The sequence below is a fragment of the Lactuca virosa genome, chromosome 8 (genome assembly GCF_052849685.1).
Source record: "Lactuca virosa cultivar CGN04683 chromosome 8, Lactuca_virosa_CGN04683_v6, whole genome shotgun sequence".
Taxonomy (NCBI): domain Eukaryota; kingdom Viridiplantae; phylum Streptophyta; class Magnoliopsida; order Asterales; family Asteraceae; genus Lactuca; species Lactuca virosa.
The window spans coordinates 51,414,345-51,434,057 of record NC_136433.1 but is presented as its reverse complement, the minus strand read 5'-3'; the positions used below and the strand labels follow the sequence as shown (position 1 = coordinate 51,434,057).

Below are 19,713 nucleotides of genomic sequence, written 5' to 3'. Positions count from 1 at the left end.
TCCAAAATCGGCATAAACAAGGTTCTTCGGTTAATCCCAAAACTGCTTCCAACTTTAGTCCAGTTTTGTCTACCATATCTTCAGAAACCGATGCGGTTAAAATATGGCATTGTTGATTAGGCCATATGAGTGAACTTGGATTGTCCAAATTAAATAATCGGTGTCTACTTGATGGTTTCAACAAAGGCAAGCTAGAATTTTTTGAACATTACGTTTTCGTTAAATCTAAGCGTGTAAATTTTAATACCAGCAAGCACACCACCAAAGGCACTTTAGATTACATACATTCTGATTTGTGGGGTCCTTCCCAACACAAATCTCTTGGTGGTGCAAGTTATATGTTGACGATAATTGATGACTACTCCTGAAAGGTATGGCCTTATTTTCTGAAAAACAAGTATGACGTGTTTTCTGCCTTTAAAAAATGGAAGATTATGATCAAGAATCAAACCGAGAAGAAAAGTAAAAAGTTAGGGACTGATAACGGGATGGAATTTTTTCTCAAAAGAGTTCGAATCATATTGCAAATCCGAAGGTATTGTCCGTCACTACACCGTTCCTCATATACGGCAACAAAACGGTGTAGTTGAACGGATGAATCGCACCATCATTACCAAGGCTCGTTGTATGCTATCCGAGGCATCTTTACATCATAAATTTTAGGGTGAAGCCGCCTCCACATCATATCATTTGATCAATCATTCACCCTCAATTCCATTGGACAAGAAGACTCTGATTGATGTTTAATCCAGTTCGCCCGCAGACTACTCGGAGCTGCGGATTTTCGAGTGTATTGCATATGCTCATGTTGATAATGGTAAATTGAATCATAGAGATATTAAATGTATTTTTATTGGTTACAAATCAGGTGTGAAAGGATATAAGCTTTGGAATCCCAAGACTAACAAAGTAATTATAAGCCGAAATGTCATTTTCAACGAAACCCTGATGTATTACTCACCCATCATCCATATCAATTCTTAACATGGTTCTTTGCCAAATATTTTAGAGTCATCTCAGGCTTCTCCTAATCCTGTTGATTCCCATGAGAGTGCTTAAATTCAGGTGGAGCACACTATCCCTTCTAAAAATACCGAAAATCAAGACAATTCACTCAACCCGGGTAACACTGTTTCGTCGACTCCTTCAAGTTCTTCATCCCCATCTCATACCATTGCAAATGATAGACCTAGGATGGTTATTAGACCTCCTATTAGTCTCACTAATGTTGCTAATTCAGTGTAGCTTATGCCTTCTCGGTTACCGAAGAAACTGGAAATTATCAAGAGCCGTCATCATATACCGAAGCAATTTCTACTTCTGATTCTGACAAGTGGATGACTACAATGCAAGAAGAAATGGAATCTCTAGAGAAGAATCAGACTTGGGAACTAGTCAAATTACCCAAGGAAAAGAAGCCAATTAGGTGCAAATAGGTGTACAAGAAAAAGGAAGATTCCAGATTCAAAACCCGACTCGTTGCAAAATGGTATAGCCAAATACCCAGTATAGATTTTATTGATGTGTTTTCTCCCATTGTCAAGTATAGTTCCATTCGTACTTTACTTAGCATTGTTGCAATGCATGATTTGGTGCTTCAACAACTTAATGTTATGACCGCTTTCCTACACGGTGACTTAGAAGAAAACATTTACATGGAGCAACCCGAAGGGTTTGCTATTTCCAGGAAAGAAGATTTGGTGTGTCGATTAAAGAAATCGTTTTATAGCTTAAAGAAATCACCTTGACAATGGTACAAGAAGTTTGATAACTTTATGATGTCTCAAAACTTTAAAAGATCAGATTACGATTCATGTGTTTACCTAAAAATAAAAAAAAGGATATCTTAATGCATGTTGCAATGCATGATTTGGTGCTTCAACAACTTAATGTTATGACCGCTTTCCTACACGGTGACTTAGAAGAAAACATTTACATGGAGCAACCCGAAGGGTTTGCTATTTCCAGGAAAGAAGATTTGGTGTGTCGATTAAAGAAATCGTTTTATAGCTTAAAGAAATCACCTTGACAATGGTACAAGAAGTTTGATAACTTTATGATGTCTCAAAACTTTAAAAGATCAGATTACGATTCATGTGTTTACCTAAAAATAAAAAAAAGGATATCTCAAGGGACTGATTCAACATGCAAAATGCCAAACCGGTAAGTACACCGCTTGCCGGCCATTTTTGGCTTTCTTCTAGTCTTTCTCCACAAACAAATGATGAAATTGATCAGATGTCAAAGTTTCCTTATTCAAGTGCAGTTGGATCGTTAATGTATGTTATGGTTTGTTCCCATCCCTACTTATCACATGCTTTAAGTGTTGCAAGTCGTTTTATGGCTAATCCCGAAAAAGCAACATTGGAAAGTTGTTCAATGGTCCTAGTACCTTAAAGGTACTTCTAAGGCATGTTTGGAGTTTGGGAAATCAACAATCACGTTATGTGGATACGTTGATTCAGATTATGCAAGCGATCTCGACAAAAGAAGACCCCTCACGGGTTATGTTTTTACTATCGGTGATTGTGTCGTGAGTTGGAAAGCTACACTTCAATCTACCTTGCTTTGTCTTCTACGGAAGCTGAGTACATTGCTATTTCGAAAGCGTGTAAAGAGGCTACTTGGCTTAGAGGGTTGTACGATGAGCTAAGTGGTGATTTCTCAAGCATTACAATTTATTGTGACAGTCAAAGTGCGATATGCCTCAGAAAGGATTCGATGTTCCACGAGCAAACGAAACACATTGACATACGCTACCATTACATCAGAGATGTTATTGCCCAAGGTGATATAAAGGTGAGAAAGATTAACACCAAGAACAACCAGACCAACATGATGACGAAGCCGGTTCCGACCGCCAAATTCAGATTTGGTTGGTGTTTCAAATTAGGTCCTTAAGGACTTTTGAACATTATTTGTTTTTTATTTCACTCGATGGTTGAAGGTTGCATTGTTGAAGTTTTTGGTCTTGTCTAAAGGTGGAGATTGTTGAATATGATCCGAACCAAATGCATGCATGAGATTTCTATTTGGTGACACTTTCCGAAAACTATCACTAGAGTATGGCAAGCTGACATAGCTTCCTTGTTCACCAAGGCTGGCGTTTTTTTCCTTGCTCTCCAAGTAGAGTTCTATTAGGACTCTTATTAGATTCTTATATATAGGATATATTAGATACAATTTTAATTATCTTTTCATTCCTGTTTAAACAAAACCCAAGCCATTGTAATCTCTCCAACTATTGAGATTAATATAGTGTTCATTCAAAGTGGTTTTTTCCCGTTTCGGGTTTTTTCACGATAAATCTTGTGATACTTTGATAGGTTATTTATGTTCTTAATCTTACAATATTGTTATGAGTTTCACAAGTGGAAGATTGTTGAAGTATGTGAGCACCATAACGGACTAATGTTATTGCCATTGAACCTATTGTGTCACACAATTATGATTGATAGTATACTATCATCAATCCCAAGACCAAAATGGAACCTTATAAGTGTCATAAGGAAGCAGTGCTCATGAACCTTAAAGCAGTATATATACTACTAGATAGAACAATATGTGTTCTTATAAAGAGAAACATGGACCGATCTACCACACATGCTCGAGCCCAACCAATTAAACCTTAAAGTTACCAATTAAGTGTAAGGAAATCCTCCCTCTAATTCCTAGAGAGGAGAATACCATGATACTAAATGAAATCTCTCTTTTTTTTTTTACTTATTTACATGAAGGCTTGTGTGAAAGACCTTCAAAAGCACCATGTCATTTAATCAAGTTTTCCTCCAGCTGCGAATTCTCAAGTATGCTGCTGCCATATCCAGAATGCTACCACATTTCACCTCATCAGATGCTTTTATCCTGCAAACAAAGATAACAACAAAGTATATAAAATTTCCATTTTAAACAACAAAAGGTCAACAAAACCAGTAAAAATATAAACCAAAAACACTTTTTTACCCAGCATTTTTCTATGATTATTAGTAAATAACATTGATAAATAAAAGTTATCACTAACCCCGTATCAAGAGTATCTGTTGGTGGTTTCAGGTCACTACATGTGCTATTCGATGTGAACAGAGTTGTATCTTCTTCAGCAACGTATTCTCCTTTCCCTTTTCTGTTTTCCTCATCCTGAGTGTTATCATTGCTGCTTTGTTTTTCTAACAACAATTCCAGAGGTGAATGATCAGCAATGTTGAGTTCATCATGATCAGTATCCTCCACATGATTCTCCTCCTGAAGAGCCTCAGTTATGTTGCTGCTCTCTGAACCCACATAATTAAAGAAACCATCTGCCATTGGCCTGCTACTTTGCAGCTTCTCCGCAAATGTTTTAACAGCCGTTTCACCACCTTTAGAAACTAAAAGATCCATTTCTGGTCGACTGAAATGCATGTATATAAATCAGACAAACTTATACAAGGAAACAAAATTCTGAATCCAAAATAATAAACCACTAAAAAATCTACAATATTGGAAGTCTAACCTTGTCTTGGATGCAGAAGAAGACTGGTTCAGGTCATTGCATGACATGTTTGCTCTCTGTAGGATTGTAGCTTCTCTAACACAGTGTTGTTCATCCACATGAACAGTAGTAAATGTATTTATACTGTTGCTACCTTTGTTCTTTGGATTCTTACCCTTCCATTTCTGGATTTTTGCATCTGGAGTGTTTTCATTGCTTCTTTGTTTTTCTACCACGATTTTCGCCTGTGGATGATAATCATTGATGTGTGCATCACTAGTAAATGAATTTACACTGTTACTACCTTTGTTTTTTCTACTCCCCTTATCAATGTTCTTTCCCTTCCCTATCTTCTTGATTTCCACATCCTTAGTGTTCTTATTGTTGGTTTGTTTTTCTAGCACCAATTTGTTTTTAATCCACTTTTCCTTATTCTTTTCCTTCCCTTTCTTGATTTCCGCATCCTGTGTGTTCTCATTTCTCCGCCTCTCCGCCGTTGCTTGGACATTTCTCCTTTTGCCACTAGTAGAAACAGGAAGCTCCACTTTGGGTCGACTAAATATGATAGTGCACACATCCATATGTATATAAATGAGTCAAAAGAACACAAAGAAATACTTCTTCAATATATATTCTAGTTTAAAGTGGTTTAAACATTAATAGACAACTTAGCATGTTACAATATTGAAAGTCTTACCTCATATTAGATGCGTAAGAAGGCTGCTTCATGTCATCCCATGAGTTGTTTCCCTCCTGTAGAGTTGCAGGATCATCCCATGATTTGCTTGCTTCATGTAGATTTGTAAGATCATCCCATGAGTTTCTTGCTTCGGGTAGAGTTGTAAGGTCACCCCATGAGTTGTTTCCTTCATATTTAGTTGTAAGGTCATCCCATGAGTTTTTTGCTTCGGGTGGAGTTGTAAGGTCATCCCATGAGTTGTTTCCTTCGTGTAGAGTTGTAAGGTCATCCCATGAGTTTTTTGCTTCATGTAGAGTTCTACCTTCTCTGGCACAAGTTTGTCCATCCAATAGAACATTAGATAATGTATTTTGAGTGTTGCTACTTCTGTTCTTTTTACTCTTCTTCCTTTCGTTATTTCCCATCCCTATCTTGCTTCCTAAATGCTGAGTGTTATTGTTAATGTTTTGTTTTTCCACCTCCGGTTCATACAGTGAATGATCACCATTGCTATGTTCATCACAAGTTTCCTCAACATGATTCTCCTCATGAAGAACCTCACACATGTTGCTGCAATCTACCATTGGTCTGCTACTTTGCAGCCACTCATGGATTTGCACAGTCGCCTTTTCATGACTCTTAGAAACTGAAAGCTCCACTTCACGATGACTGAAATTGATAGCCAGACACCCATATGAATGTATATAAATAAGACAAAAGAATGCAAGAAAACAAAATGTTCGATAAAAAATGCAGTTTAGATTGATCTAAACAATAATAAACCACTTAAATTTGCAATATTGCAAGTCTAACCTCTTGTCAGATGGAGAAGAAAGCTGCTTCTGGTCATTGCATGCTTTGTTATTTTTACCCCTCCTCCCCCTTGTTCTTTGTCGCCCTTTCTTGATTTCAGCACCCTGCATGTTCTCATTGCTGCTTTGTTTTTCTAGAATTGATTCCACCAGTGAATGATCACCATTGCTATGTTCATCACCAGTTTCCTCAACATGATTCGCCTCTCGAAGAGCCTCAGTTATCATTGTAGCTTTGTCTTTCTGGCCATTAACTGTAAATTCACCTGGGAACAATACACTCATGATCTCTTCTCTAGGTCTCTTAAGGTCCACAAATATTGCACGTGGAGCATGGACTCTTGGAGTTGCATTATCCGAACTCACAATTAGAAGAGGATCCTCAATGCTTGCAAATGCTTCTGCAACCGTATCTGGATTTAAATTCAAGATACAACCGTTTCTTCTCCTTAGAAGATCACCTACAAACTTCTTGGGAAGCAAATAAGCAAATGTTGTTCCACCCCAACAGCAAATCAAATACTACTTGGGAACAATCTGATAATTGCAAAGAAATTAAAGAAACTATCATAACCAACTTCAATGCTATCAGTGGATGGTAATAAGAGACAACAATGTTCGATCGTTCAATCCATGATATGGTTTCCTCTTTTTTGTATAGAATATGCTGAACTATTCCAACAAGAAAGTCTGTGATATCCTTCGAAAAGATCTGTTTGGAATCTGAGAAAGTTGTATTTGGAGTACACGTTGTGTGAAGATGTGTATACCATTCAACAAAAGAAGATTTTGTTGTGAAAAAGACTCCTGAGGAGAAAGATGCCATGAATAGAAGACGATCCAAGAGATATACAAAACTGTGAGGTGATATGTCGCCAGGAAACATCCAGTAAGCTCTATAAGTATCTACCATAGCATTATGGAGTGATGGAGCAACATAAACATCATTGAAGCCACCTTCCTGAAATTTCTCAACAAATGACTTCCATAAGGGATTCCATTGAAGGCCCCTGATAATCTTCTCATCATGAAGTGCAAAAGATTTTCTGGAATTAAGACATATCATCATCACTCTCCCAATTGTCCAATAAGTGAGGTCACTTTCGATGTTGAGGTACTGAAGAATAACTTCCTCTAGCAAGTTCAGCGAAAGATCACTCTCCCTTAAGGAAATCAAGTTCCAAGAGACTGATTTTCGCCAGTCTAATGGAAACACATGGTCAAAATAAATCATAGAGCTTCCAAGAAAAACTTGCAGAGTCTTCATATGATCAACTGTGAGGTTGAGATACGGACAGTCTAAAAGAAACTTGGATACCTCAAAAATGTGAAGAAGAGATGTGCTTTGGTGGAATGAAGAACCATTTAGAGTCGACTTATAGAGTGATTGAAGAGTTTCAAGCACCATTACACCCACAGAAAGTAAATCTGACTGCCAATATGACCGAATAGCAATCCCCAACTGCTTGCTATCCAAAGTTAGAATCTTTCCATCCCTATGAAGCCCCTTGTCATCACCAACATTTCTTACCCAATCAAAATCCTTGTTGACTAACAAGTAAACAATGTTTCCTTTTACATACTGTTTCCTCACACCAAAATAATTTAAACAGAAATCAACATGACCCTCATGCTGATTTGCTTCTGCATTCTCAAGACCTCCAAGACTCTGGAAGATATCCATTACGTTGTTCTTCCAGAGATTAAAATAAAAAACCAGAGTTCTAACAGAAACTTGATTCTGAGGGATCTTGTCCTCTACATACTTACTAATATCAGAGGGTAACTCATCCTCCCAGACATAGTTTACAATATCCAACTGGAGATGAGCATCCAAAATCTTTCTGATCGATAAGATTTCTCCCCTCAGACTCTTGTGTTGTTGAGAAGCATCTAAATGCTTCTTCAGCTTAGACATGCTACTCTGTTGAGTAGTGAGTACTTCAATTTCACTACAAACAAAATCATACAAATTGTCCGAATCCATTTTTGCAAGTGACTTTGCTTTCTTACAAAGTTCATTCTTCTGAGAAAAATGCTTCAATGGCCAACCTATGTTTCTGTTTCCCCATAATGAGTTAGAGAACACATACCAAAGTATGAGCAATGTTGCTTCCTCAAAATGAGAAGCCTTCTCCAAAAGATCAGCCTCTTTCAGAACATCACCCCATGACCCTGCAAGCTCAGCAGCATCAAGGAAATGTCCTGATTCTTCTTCCAACAACATAAGATCATCAAGGCAGCCTAACCACCTTAAGAAAACACGTTTTGATTCCATAGAACGAAAGGCTCTGACAAACTTCATCATGGATTTATGATCTATGGGCTCGTAGTAATAAAGAGCACAACCCTCCAGAAAATCTTGCTCGTTTTTATCGATTTCTCTACTTTGAACATGAACATGCTCATTCCAATATTCTACATACTTCAAGCTTTTATCAAAAAGTTCCCCTTTTCTGCAAACCGACAAACAGTTAGAAAACTGATGTCCCTTGGCATAAGCTTCAGCTGCATCGCTATAACATCCAGCTAGCATGAAACACTCTGCTGCTGCATTAATGTCCCCACACTTATCCAGATAAATTTTTCCTGTATAAAAAATTAGAATCAGATGATAGAAGTTTACAAAAACTTCATCTGATCCGAGCAAAATCACAACTGATCAAGTAGCACAAAAGCACAAAAACGTCTTTATGACGGAGAAAAGAAGTTACCAGCTCTTTCATACTCTCCCAAATCACAATAACATTTAGCTGCTAGCTCAAGTTTCCTAATAGACTCGAACATTTTTGCAGCTTCTCTAAGATAACATGAAGCTTTTTCAGGATTTTTTCCACGAATTTCTTCAGCAGATTTTCTACGACCAAAAGCCTTGGCCATTGTCTCCCACTTCAAGTCTCCAGCTCTTTTGAAGCACATTGTTGCCATATCAAATATGTTCTCATAGAAAAGCTGGAAAACATATAAAGGTCATCAGCACCCTTTAGACAATAAAACAGCAAAACAGAATAAAATAATTTCAATAAGGGATAAACACTAAACATCCACCTTTTTACCACGCTCCAGCCATTCCTGAGGGCTGCTTGCACATCCCGTTGCTTGTTCTACTGAATCATTCAGCTTCCTTACTTGCACAAGGCCCCTCTTTTTCCAGTAGTCAAACATTGGTTTGGAGAGCTCCTCTTTGTTCTCACATATCCATAACCTTTGTCTTGTCCGAGTTATAGCAACGTACAGTTGTTTCAATTCATCACACAAGGCATTATGTTTCGATTCCTTGAAGCTCGGGAAAGAATGAGGAAGTTTCTCATCAAGCCAATCGTGTTCTTTCATGTATCCATATATAACACTCCACTGGTCTTTCAAAGGGGATGATCCAAAAAAGTTGTATAGCAAGACATCCTAAAAAATCAGGCCATGTGAGGGTGTGAGACATCAAAAAGCAGAATATACTCAAAATCACAAAAGATATGATTAAGATTTAAGAAGGAACTTACCTGGAACTCAAGACCCTTGCACTCTGCTATAGTGAGAACAAGAGCCTGATTTCCAATATCTTTACAAACCTCAGTCTTTGCACATTCATCGCGAACCAATATCACCTGTTCAGCACCAAAGCTAACAGTTTTTTCACTAGTTCCTGTGTTGCCAAAGATTGTCACAATCCCATTTTTATCATTGCCAGACTTGAGTAAAACAGGAGCTTGCCCAGAAATAAAACTAGTCTCAGGCTCCAAAATATCAATTGAGTGAGCAAAGTAAGAGTATAGAATGTAAATAACACTCTGAGCTAATTGGAGCACACCAATATGAGTTCTGGAGTTCTGTTTTAGTTGCAAAATCTCCAATACATTAGCTTTCTCTTGTTTTTCGGTTGATATGGTCCTTAAAAGCTCTTTATAGAACATAGATTGTATATCTTTAAATCTAAAATCAACCCCCCTTGCAATGTTCAGTGCAGTATTACCAGCAAAATGAAAGCCTTCATCAACATTTTGGCAAATATATTTGAAAAGAGAAATCTGCCTCATACTAAGATCTTGCACTTCATCAATGTATATAAAATCCATTTGGTCGCCTTCATAACCCCTGGTTTTAAGTCGATGATGAAGATCATTTACTAAATCTCCCAAATCGAAATCCCCACGTTCAGCTTTCATCTTTTCATAGGCTTCAAAGAGGGAACTTATAGTGTCTCTTTTCTGTTTTGTTAAAGTGGATGCACAACCTTCGGACAATAAAGAGTAACCTTCATAGCTCAGTTTGCCATCAAAATTTTCTCCTGCTGGCAAGCTTCCTTTTATTTGAGAAATTATTTCAGTGAACACTCTAGATGGATCAAGGTTCTTTGTCAAACTTGATTCAAAGTCAGGCCAGTAGAGTGAACAAAATCTGTCAAATGTAACGTTTCTTGATCTTATGAAAGTTTGCAATGCAACAGATCTTGAACTTATATGGTTACCATGAGAGCCTTCTCTTGCCACATGAAATCTTGTAAAGAATGAATCGCCCAATGTTTCATCCAACATCATCAGAAACTTATGAAATGTTATCACAAGAGGATAACTTTTCTCAGGAACATCAATGAATGTGTCTGGCACATCAGATTCTGATGTTATATCTACATCATCAAGATTAATCTCTCTTGATGAATTCCCATCACATGAAACACTGCCATATACATCAACGCTTGGAAGTCAAAAAATGACATAACAAAATTCTATGTATAAACAATCCAAGACAAGAAATAAGTAAAAGAAACAAGCATTTGCACACCTTTTAAATTGGGAAACATGTTGCTTCACCACATAGCATGATTTTGGGTCAACTGTCACAAAAAGCTGTCGCAAAACAGTCGGTTTGCTTTCTTCATGATCATCAACAACTTCAGCATCTTTAACTCGGCTTCTCTCTGCTTCACAAATAGCAAGAAAAGACTGCTCATTTTGTAACAACTTCATTGTCAATATAGTGGTTTTGCCTGTTCCTGATTGCCCAATAATACATGAACTTTTGGAATACAAAAATATGTCCATTTGTTCATCAGAGAGATTCACAGGTAGATCAATTTCTCTACCAAAACGCAAATATTCCACCATCCCAGGTGATAAGGAGTAGAACTTCATATGCAACAAGCTTTCACTCACTTCATTGGCACCTTCACATTTTATTACATCTTGAAATTGGATAATTGCTTTTGATGTTGCCCAACTCTTAGGAATTTCCAAGTTTCTGAACAATATAAATCCAACATGACAATGTTAAGAGCATGAACTAAGCATGCATTATAATAGCTTTAAGATTCAGTAAACGGAGAATGTATGTACATACCCCTCCAAACATTTTGTTGCACAACGATTCATATAAGCTTCAGTGTATGTAGCAAACATGCTGTCAAGTTGTTTTCTCAGTTTTGGAATCTCCTTTATAGGTAATATATCCCAAACCTTCAGAACTTGTATGTACTTCAACTCCTTGATGATATCAATCGTGCAAATAAGGTGGAGCCCTTCAACCTTATATGTTTTCAATACCTTTGATGGTGTTTTACAATCTATGTTTCCATCATTAGGCCTCCATCCACCAGAAAGTTTTTGTAGAAAATCTACAACTACATTCTTCATGCGAGAATCTGACAGTTTTCCAAATGACTTTCTGAAATTATCGCTGAAGAGAATCTGATGGCATAAATTGAAAAGAATTAATATGAAGAACAAAAACAGGATATTACATAATAACATATTTAAGGAAAAAAGAATCATGGTCTAAATGGAAGTCAAGTTAAGATACAATACCTTCCATTTTACATGTTTAAGAAGTAAGCTATTCCCCTTAACCATATCATTAAGTGGTTCTATCTCTTTCTTTGCATTTATTATTATCTTCTTCAAGCATTTATCAGCATTAGCATCAAACAAACAATGGCGATTCTTTGCATCACACACTAAATCCTTCCATATTGAGTCACTACGAGCCAGGGTTCTTTCATTCCCCAATATCCAGAGACAATGCCTAGATAGAAACAGAAGAGAAGACATACAAATTTATTAGATGTAGTTCTAAAAAAGGAAAGCTATCTATAAAGATCAATAGTTATGAAAGTCAAAGAATCCCACCGTGCTCTGGTCAAGGCAACATTAGTCCTTTGAGGACTAGACATGAATCCAACATTCCCATGGCTATTTGATCTTACAGTAGATAAAATTATAATGTCTTCTTCTCCACCTTGAAACCCATCAATTGACTTTACAGTTACTGAAAATCCATCATGTTTCTCATACTTGTAACGAATTTTCTCTTCAATCGATACAACTTGTGCAGTATAGGGAGATACAACACCAATGCTAACCTTTTTCTTGGACTGGTGCCATGCTACAAACATGAAAGAAGATGTCATGAAATGATCATTGAAACATTAAAAAGATTATATGAACCAAATTCAACTAACCAACAACAAAAAAGAAAACAGAAAGACAAAAAGACAAACGACAGCTGCATGCGGGGGATATAACCAATAGTATACCTTTATAAAGCTTCTGCACTATCTTAACCACAATAGACACCTCAACCATGTTTCTTTTGCTCCCAACATCATCACCTTCTTCTTTTCCACCAACAATATTTATAAATGAATATGAACCAAACATCTGTCCTGAAAGATATTGCTTTCCATGACTCTTACTTGTCACATTTTCTGCATCCAGGATTTGCTTATGATAAAACTTCCTATTCGGGAAGGAACTTATTTTAGGATGCATTCTGTATTGAACATTCAGCAGGTTCTTAGAATGACCCAACTGTTAGGAACCGGACCGGGTACACGCAGCGGAAACACACTATCACACACACACAAACTCACGAAAATAAAGCAAGAAGAACACAAGGATTTTACGTGGTTCGGATTCGGTGCAAATCCTACATCCACGGGCTGCAACTAGAGAATTTTATTAAAACTCACAAGATTACAATTGGCTTGACACTCTACACTTGATGTTCTCTCAAGTTTTTGCACACAAAATATGCAAAACATACATGCATATATATATAGGTGAGAGAGCCGCAATTTGCACATGAAATTGAGTCGTCGTAACAATAGTACTCAAATGTGAAAGCCGCAAATGTTGAGTCGTCGTGACAATAGTACTCAAATGTGAAAGCCGCAAATGTTGACGTTGAATTTCCTTCCATTCACATTAGCCGTCCAACAATTGATTCTTTTATTTCACATGCATAGCCACATGTTTTCAACCTTTCATATTTTACCTAACAATCTCCCACTTGAAAGTTTGAACAACATGGTCCGTCTCTGTCATCCAACTCCAGTAATCTTAAAACAACCAAGTCTTCCAAGCCTCCAGTTCCTAAGAACAAGCTAAACTTAGTCCCATTTCTCTAATTGCAGCCGCCCCTCATCTTCAAGTACTAGAAGGGACAGTTGAAGCTCCCACTAGCTCCAACTCAGTCGTGGCTAATCCCACCACCGACTCATCCTCTGTCTCAACCGGTTTGGACACTCCACCAGATCCAGAGATACACCGAGGACCACTAACACTCTCCCAACTTTGCAAACTTTCAACAGGAGAGACTTTTTCAGTCTTAGTCTTCAAAAAACCCAACGGCTCTTTGTAACTGTACCCGAAACACACCCCGTGCTCCCACTGTCACAGAATCTCCTGAATGGTTTAGAATTTCTGACTCGTTCAGCTAACATCCCCTTGGCTCCAGAATTCATGTTTGCAAAATGAACTCTCTTAGCCGTAGATTTAGCGAACCAGATTTTGTCTTGCTTAACAGGGACGGTCATACTTCCCTCAGCAGATACCTCAACCATATACAATGACCCACACTTCATACCATGAGCAATCACTAGATTATCATTGATCACCCTCCATTTACCACCACCAAACCTTACTTCCAGTCCTTGTTTATCCAGCTGACCAACAGAAATCAATTTCTTCTTCAGCTCCGGAATCACCCTGACATCCTTCAGGCTCCATGTAGTTCCCAATGAAGTAACCAAATCAATATCTCTCATGCCCGTTACCTGAAGCATCTCGTCATTTGCCAAACGTACCTTTCCAAAATCTCCTTCTTTTAGATTCACCATCGTTTCCCCGTTGTCCATGGCGTGAAACGAAGCCCCTGAATCCATGACCCAAGAGTCTACAGAACTTTCCATACCGAGTATCAATGCATCATCCTCAGACACACTCTCAGCACCCGCAATGTTCAATTCTTTCTTTGGACATTGACTCTTAACATGTCCCACCTCCTGGCAGTTCCAGCACTTCACATTCTTCTTAGTTCTAGATGAACTTCTTCCCCGACTCCCACTGCTTCCACTATTCCTGCTATTCCCTCTACCTCTTCCGACATTTAATAAATCAGAAGAGGAAGATCCACCTTGATTCTTGCGTCTGATATCCTCGCCTAGAACCAAATCTCTAACCCCTTCAAAAGTCATACCACTGGTCCCCACGGAACTCGTAACAGCAGTAACTGTTCCGGACCAGCTATCAGGTAGAGAAGCTAGTAGCAGTGATGCTTGAGTCTCGTTATCAAATTTAATTCCCACAGATGATAATCTGGACAGAATTGAATTTAGATTGTTAATGTGAACCGTAACTGAGCCTTCCTCATTCATCCTTGTAGTGAACAGCTCCTTCATCAAGAACACCTTGTTAACCGCCGATGGTTTCTCATACATATTTGACAGAGCCTCCATCATACCACGTGCCGTGGTTTCATTCATGATGTTGAAAGCAACGCTCTTCGTCAACGACAATGTAATAACCGCCTTGGCTTTCTTGTCCTTTGAGTTCCACGCATCTTCAGCAGCTTTTTCCATTTTCTCCGGTTTGTCTCCGAGTACCACGTCCAAGTCTTTCTGACATAGCAATGCTTCTAGTTGCATTTTCCACCAGCTAAAATCAGAACCGTTGAACTTTTCGATTACAACCTTGTCTTCAGCCATTACGACAAACAAGATACAAATCACGTACACTCGTGCGTGATAAAAAAAATGATTGTACCCTCCAAACCTCGCTAATCTGGCTCTGATACCAGTTGTTAGGAACCGGACCGGGTACACGCAGCGGAAACACACTATCACACACACACAAACTCACGAAAATAAAGCAAGAAGAACACAAGGATTTTACGTGGTTCGGATTCGGTGCAAATCCTACATCCACGGGCTGCAACTAGAGAATTTTATTAAAACTCACAAGATTACAATTGGCTTGACACTCTACACTTGATGTTCTCTCAAGTTTTTGCACACAAAATATGCAAAACATACATGCATATATATAGGTGAGAGAGCCGCAATTTGCACATGAAATTGAGTCGTCGTAACAATAGTACTCAAATGTGAAAGCCGCAAATGTTGAGTCGTCGTGACAATAGTACTCAAATGTGAAAGCCGCAAATGTTGACGTTGAATTTCCTTCCATTCACATTAGCCGTCCAACAATTGATTCTTTTATTTCACATGCATAGCCACATGTTTTCAACCTTTCATATTTTACCTAACACCAACAAACTCAATCTTTCAAATAAGCTTCTTCCCAATCCGCATTCACTTGAAACCTGTCCACAAACATCGACTCAATCCAAGTATAGCTTAAAACACAAAATTTTGAAAATAGAAATATAGAAATTAAAATAGCCTTACATTGCTTTTAACCGTTGCAGGTAACTGGCACTCATCTCCAATGAGAATAGCATGTTTCATTCCAGGAATTTGAAGGGGAATGATGGCTTCAGACTCTTTCATCTGAGCAGCTTCATCTATAACCAATAACTTCAAAGGCACCATTTTGACTTTCTGTAACGCGTAGGAGGTAGATGTTGTGCAGAATAAAAGAGAAGCTCTTTCATAACAAAACCGTGTTATTGCATGTCTGTTGCCACCTGGCAGCTTGAGTCCTCCTAGAGAGGTCTGCAGCCTTTTTAGAAGAGAAAGAGACATGATTCTCACAGAATTGATCGATGACATGTCACCTGACTTAACAAAATCACCTTCCAACGGTTTAGAAACGAAAATTTTCTCAAGTTCTTCAGAAACCAGGTTCTTTTGGGACAACAACGATTCCAAAGAGCTTAAATTATCCAAAAGAGAGACCATAGTTTGGAAATTTTCTTGCTTCATGAAACTTCTTGGGATATGAGTACAGAATGTGATAATGCACCTTCTGAGTGGTTGTACAAAAGAACTGAATCGTTCTCGCACAAACTCCATGAAGGATTTGACTTTCAAGTTGTTGGTTTTACTTTTGTTTTCATTTGTAACCTGTTTTTCTTTCATCGATTCATTTTCCACAAATACATGATATTGAGAAACACAATCTTCAAGTAAATCAACCATAGATTTTATGCAGTGCTTCCAACCAGTCAGAGATCCAAGGCACTCTGTAAGCTTCTCAACCCGATGATCCAGATAGATTTCTTCAATGTCTTTTCCAACTTTCAACCTCTCCTTGTTGCCAAACAATAGCAAATCTCCAATGGAACAAAACGAATCACCATTTGCAGTTATAGTTTTAGATGATTCCTTTACCAAGCTTAGAACACGTGAGGCTACTGCTACTATGGCAACATTAGTTGGAGCACACGTAAGTGTCCTACACTTCATTTGCAAGAAGATAGAGAGCATCACACTTACTGTCATCGTTTTCCCTGTTCCAGGGGGTCCCCATATTTGTTCCACATAGGATTTATGGCAACATTCCATTTTACCAATCGAAGCCATAATAGCTGCTTTCTGGGATTCATTCAGTTTAGAAACAAGACTTTGATCAAATCTCTGGACAGAACTATTGCAACCTAATGAACACATATCACACCTCTCCTTAACCTGTAACAAGGGACATTGATAATAAACACTGATGTTAAGACTTAACAAAGGAAGATTTTATCAACTAATTATGACTATAATAACTTCTTACCACTGAATCAGGGTAAAGAATCTCTTTGATAATATCAAGATTTACATGCTTGTGCAATGAATTCCAGATTCTTTTCTGGGTTGTTATATTCATCAAGAAAGCAACAAACATCCCATCATGGAATTCAATCTTTTGTGATGCAGTGACTTTAAACTGTACGGGTGTACCACTATCATCATCCTCCGTGTTATTTACTAATAAAAAAGCCCATGTACTACCCACACTCTGCAAATCAGAAACAGATCCGGGTCCTCCATTTGTTACAATAAGCAGATCACCAGGTAAAGTCTGATAAGGCTCTTTTCGGCGTTCACTGTTTCTCCAAGTAGCAACAGTAACATCATACATCGTTTTCTCTTTTCCTTTGGCCTTCTTAAAAGAAGAAATTTCAGAAAATGGAGCTTTGTACATCATCTTCATACTGGAAGCCAATTCAGTACGTGTTTCCTCAAGCAAAGGATACACAAAAGAACGAAAGTAGTGTTCTTCAGATTGGAAAGTAAGTGGTATTTTCTCCACCTGCAAATGATGCATCAAGTCACAAGAAAGATTCATGTGATGGAGATATGATCTAAAAAGATAAAGCCAACCAGCTTATTTAAACAACATATAGTTATGACTTATGAGGAAATCACAAAAAAGTTTATGTTTTATGTTTCTCAAAAAACAAATAATCAGCTATCTTCATGCCACTGATCTGGGAACGAAAGAAAAAGAATGATAAATATTCCAGCCCAAAATGAAAAAAAGTTGACTTTGAGGTCAATGGGTTATAATTTTTTCAAGAAGTTTATGTGATCTCTGCAACTTTTGGATGTATATGTGAAATCAAAATGGACTTCATAATTATAACTAAACAGTCGAATGTTTCAATTCAATTTTGTGATAAGATGCCCGATTGAAATAATAGACCAATGGTTTCCTAAACAAAGGGCTAATCTGAAAGAACAACTACAATTTTAAAAATAAGACAGGGGTAAGAAAAAGTGGAATGATCCAAGTTACATGCATTATATGTATGAAAATCGAGAATGGGTTCACCTAGGAAACTAAAAAAGAACAAAACAACAAAAGACTTCAAGAACTGCAAAAAGAAAGGAACGATCAACTGTGTAAAGGAAAAACCTGGTGTTCATAAAGGTTGTCATTGAGTATGTCGTCCAGAGACCATGAAAAGATCAACTGTGCAAAGTCGTGATCTTGGCTCTTAGCAGCTCTTTTTTTCTTCCCTGAGGAACCCCCTTCCATCATCGCCTTCTAATGATTATAAAAAACCAAAAATGAGAATCCAAACTCGAATATGAAACTGGGTTTTCTTGTTCTTGTTCTTGTCTTGTCGTTTAGAAAATGATGTGTCTTATCTTACTGTCTAAGGAAGTGATCGTAGTAGAGATCTAATAGCAGAGAAAAGATTCGACGATTGCTTTTCTAAAGCTTCTCCGTACATTAAAGGCGCAATCAACATTTCTTTTGAACAAAAACAGAGGAATCAAGATACACTAAAAACAGTTCGGCTTTACCAAAATGAAGTCAAGTTCAAGTCTCCGCTATTTCTCCATTTCTTTATGTTTTATCTTTTCCTCCTTTTTCTTTGGCTTTTCTTTTCCTTTCCCACCTATTGGAAGACAATAAAGTAATGGGACCCTTTTTTTTAAAAAGGTTGTTGGAAATATAAGCTATTTAATTAGGATAATAATCTAAGTTTAATAGGTTTTATAGTTTATTTACAAAATTACATAAATGGTCCCAATGGAGTGAAATGGACAAATTCACTCCTTGTGTTTTGTCAATATTGCGTAGATGGTCCATTTCACACACGACGTCAAAAACTCCCGTTAAATTCCTATAAAATGACATTTTTACGCTTTTTACATTTTTTTATATTTTTGTATTTTATTATTACTTCCCTAAACTATAGGGACCATTTATGTAAAATACTAGAACTATTAACTTAATCATGATCGCTTGTATGTGTGTCTTTGTGGCAACAGACGGTGAACCTAAACACCGACTACACCTTCATTGGAGGGAATTTAGATACAAATCAACGATATATCTTTAAATGGGGTTTAAAAGCTCATCAGATGATATATGAGATATTATGATTCTTCTTTAAAGAAGAGCGATCAGTAAAAAAGATAAATTCTTTTTGAAATCGAATGAAATTTTTTTCTCAAAATCTTGAAAGGACTGGTTTTCGTTTCCCAACTCCAACAATTGATCTTCATATACATGGTTGAAATTTTCTCAAATTCTTAAGATAAGTTACATAAATAGTCCCTACTTAATAAAGAAATGATAATAAAATAATAAAAAAAAAAGTAAAATGTCATTTTATAAAAAATATATTTTTTGACGTCGTATGTGAAATGAACCATCTCCATAATATCGACAAAGCACCAGGGTTGAGTTTGCACATTTTTTTAAACTTATATTAAAAGTGCCTATTACCCATACTACATCGACCATTTATGTAATTTTGTATAGTTTATATAACCATAATGATATATTATGTATCTCTTATATTTAGAATGCGAATATTCTTAGGTGTATTATTATTTATTACCTCCTAAATTATAGAAACGTAAATATGAATATTGTTATAGAAAGTTAATGAATATTTTAAAGAAAATTAATGAAAATTTACTACCTTGATCGTTGCCTAAATTGTAGAAACGTAGACATGAATATTATTATGAAAAATTAATGAAAACTAGTAATTAATGAAAATTGGGAACGGAAAATATTCCAATATGGGGACTACCTTGATTGGTATTATTAAGTCATTTATGATAAAAAAAA

At 37.1% G+C, this 19,713-nt stretch overlaps 2 protein-coding genes across 2 annotated transcripts; both read right to left on the bottom strand.

Annotated features, from left to right (window-relative positions):
* Positions 1 to 3,412: 3,412 nt before the first annotated feature.
* LOC145132805 (uncharacterized) lies at positions 3,413 to 6,415 on the bottom strand. Its single transcript, XM_079067715.1, has 5 exons — positions 5,964 to 6,415; positions 5,169 to 5,819; positions 4,493 to 5,026; positions 4,022 to 4,390; positions 3,413 to 3,864 (listed from the first exon to the last, which is right to left on the bottom strand). The coding sequence occupies exons 1-5, from the start codon at positions 6,245 to 6,247 to the stop codon at positions 3,777 to 3,779; spliced, it is 1,926 nt and encodes a 641-aa protein (XP_078923841.1). The 5' UTR covers positions 6,248 to 6,415; the 3' UTR covers positions 3,413 to 3,776.
* On the bottom strand, positions 6,415 to 18,457 carry LOC145132806 (uncharacterized). The gene is made up of 13 exons (XM_079067716.1): positions 18,037 to 18,457; positions 16,912 to 17,430; positions 15,639 to 16,820; positions 15,500 to 15,553; positions 12,486 to 12,759; positions 12,079 to 12,334; positions 11,758 to 11,974; positions 11,294 to 11,640; positions 10,739 to 11,194; positions 9,460 to 10,633; positions 9,011 to 9,364; positions 8,677 to 8,914; positions 6,415 to 8,551 (listed from the first exon to the last, which is right to left on the bottom strand). Exons 1-13 carry the CDS (start codon positions 18,160 to 18,162, stop codon positions 6,420 to 6,422), a joined length of 7,329 nt encoding a protein of 2,442 aa, XP_078923842.1. The 5' UTR covers positions 18,163 to 18,457; the 3' UTR covers positions 6,415 to 6,419.
* Between the last annotated feature and the right edge of the window lie 1,256 nt (positions 18,458 to 19,713).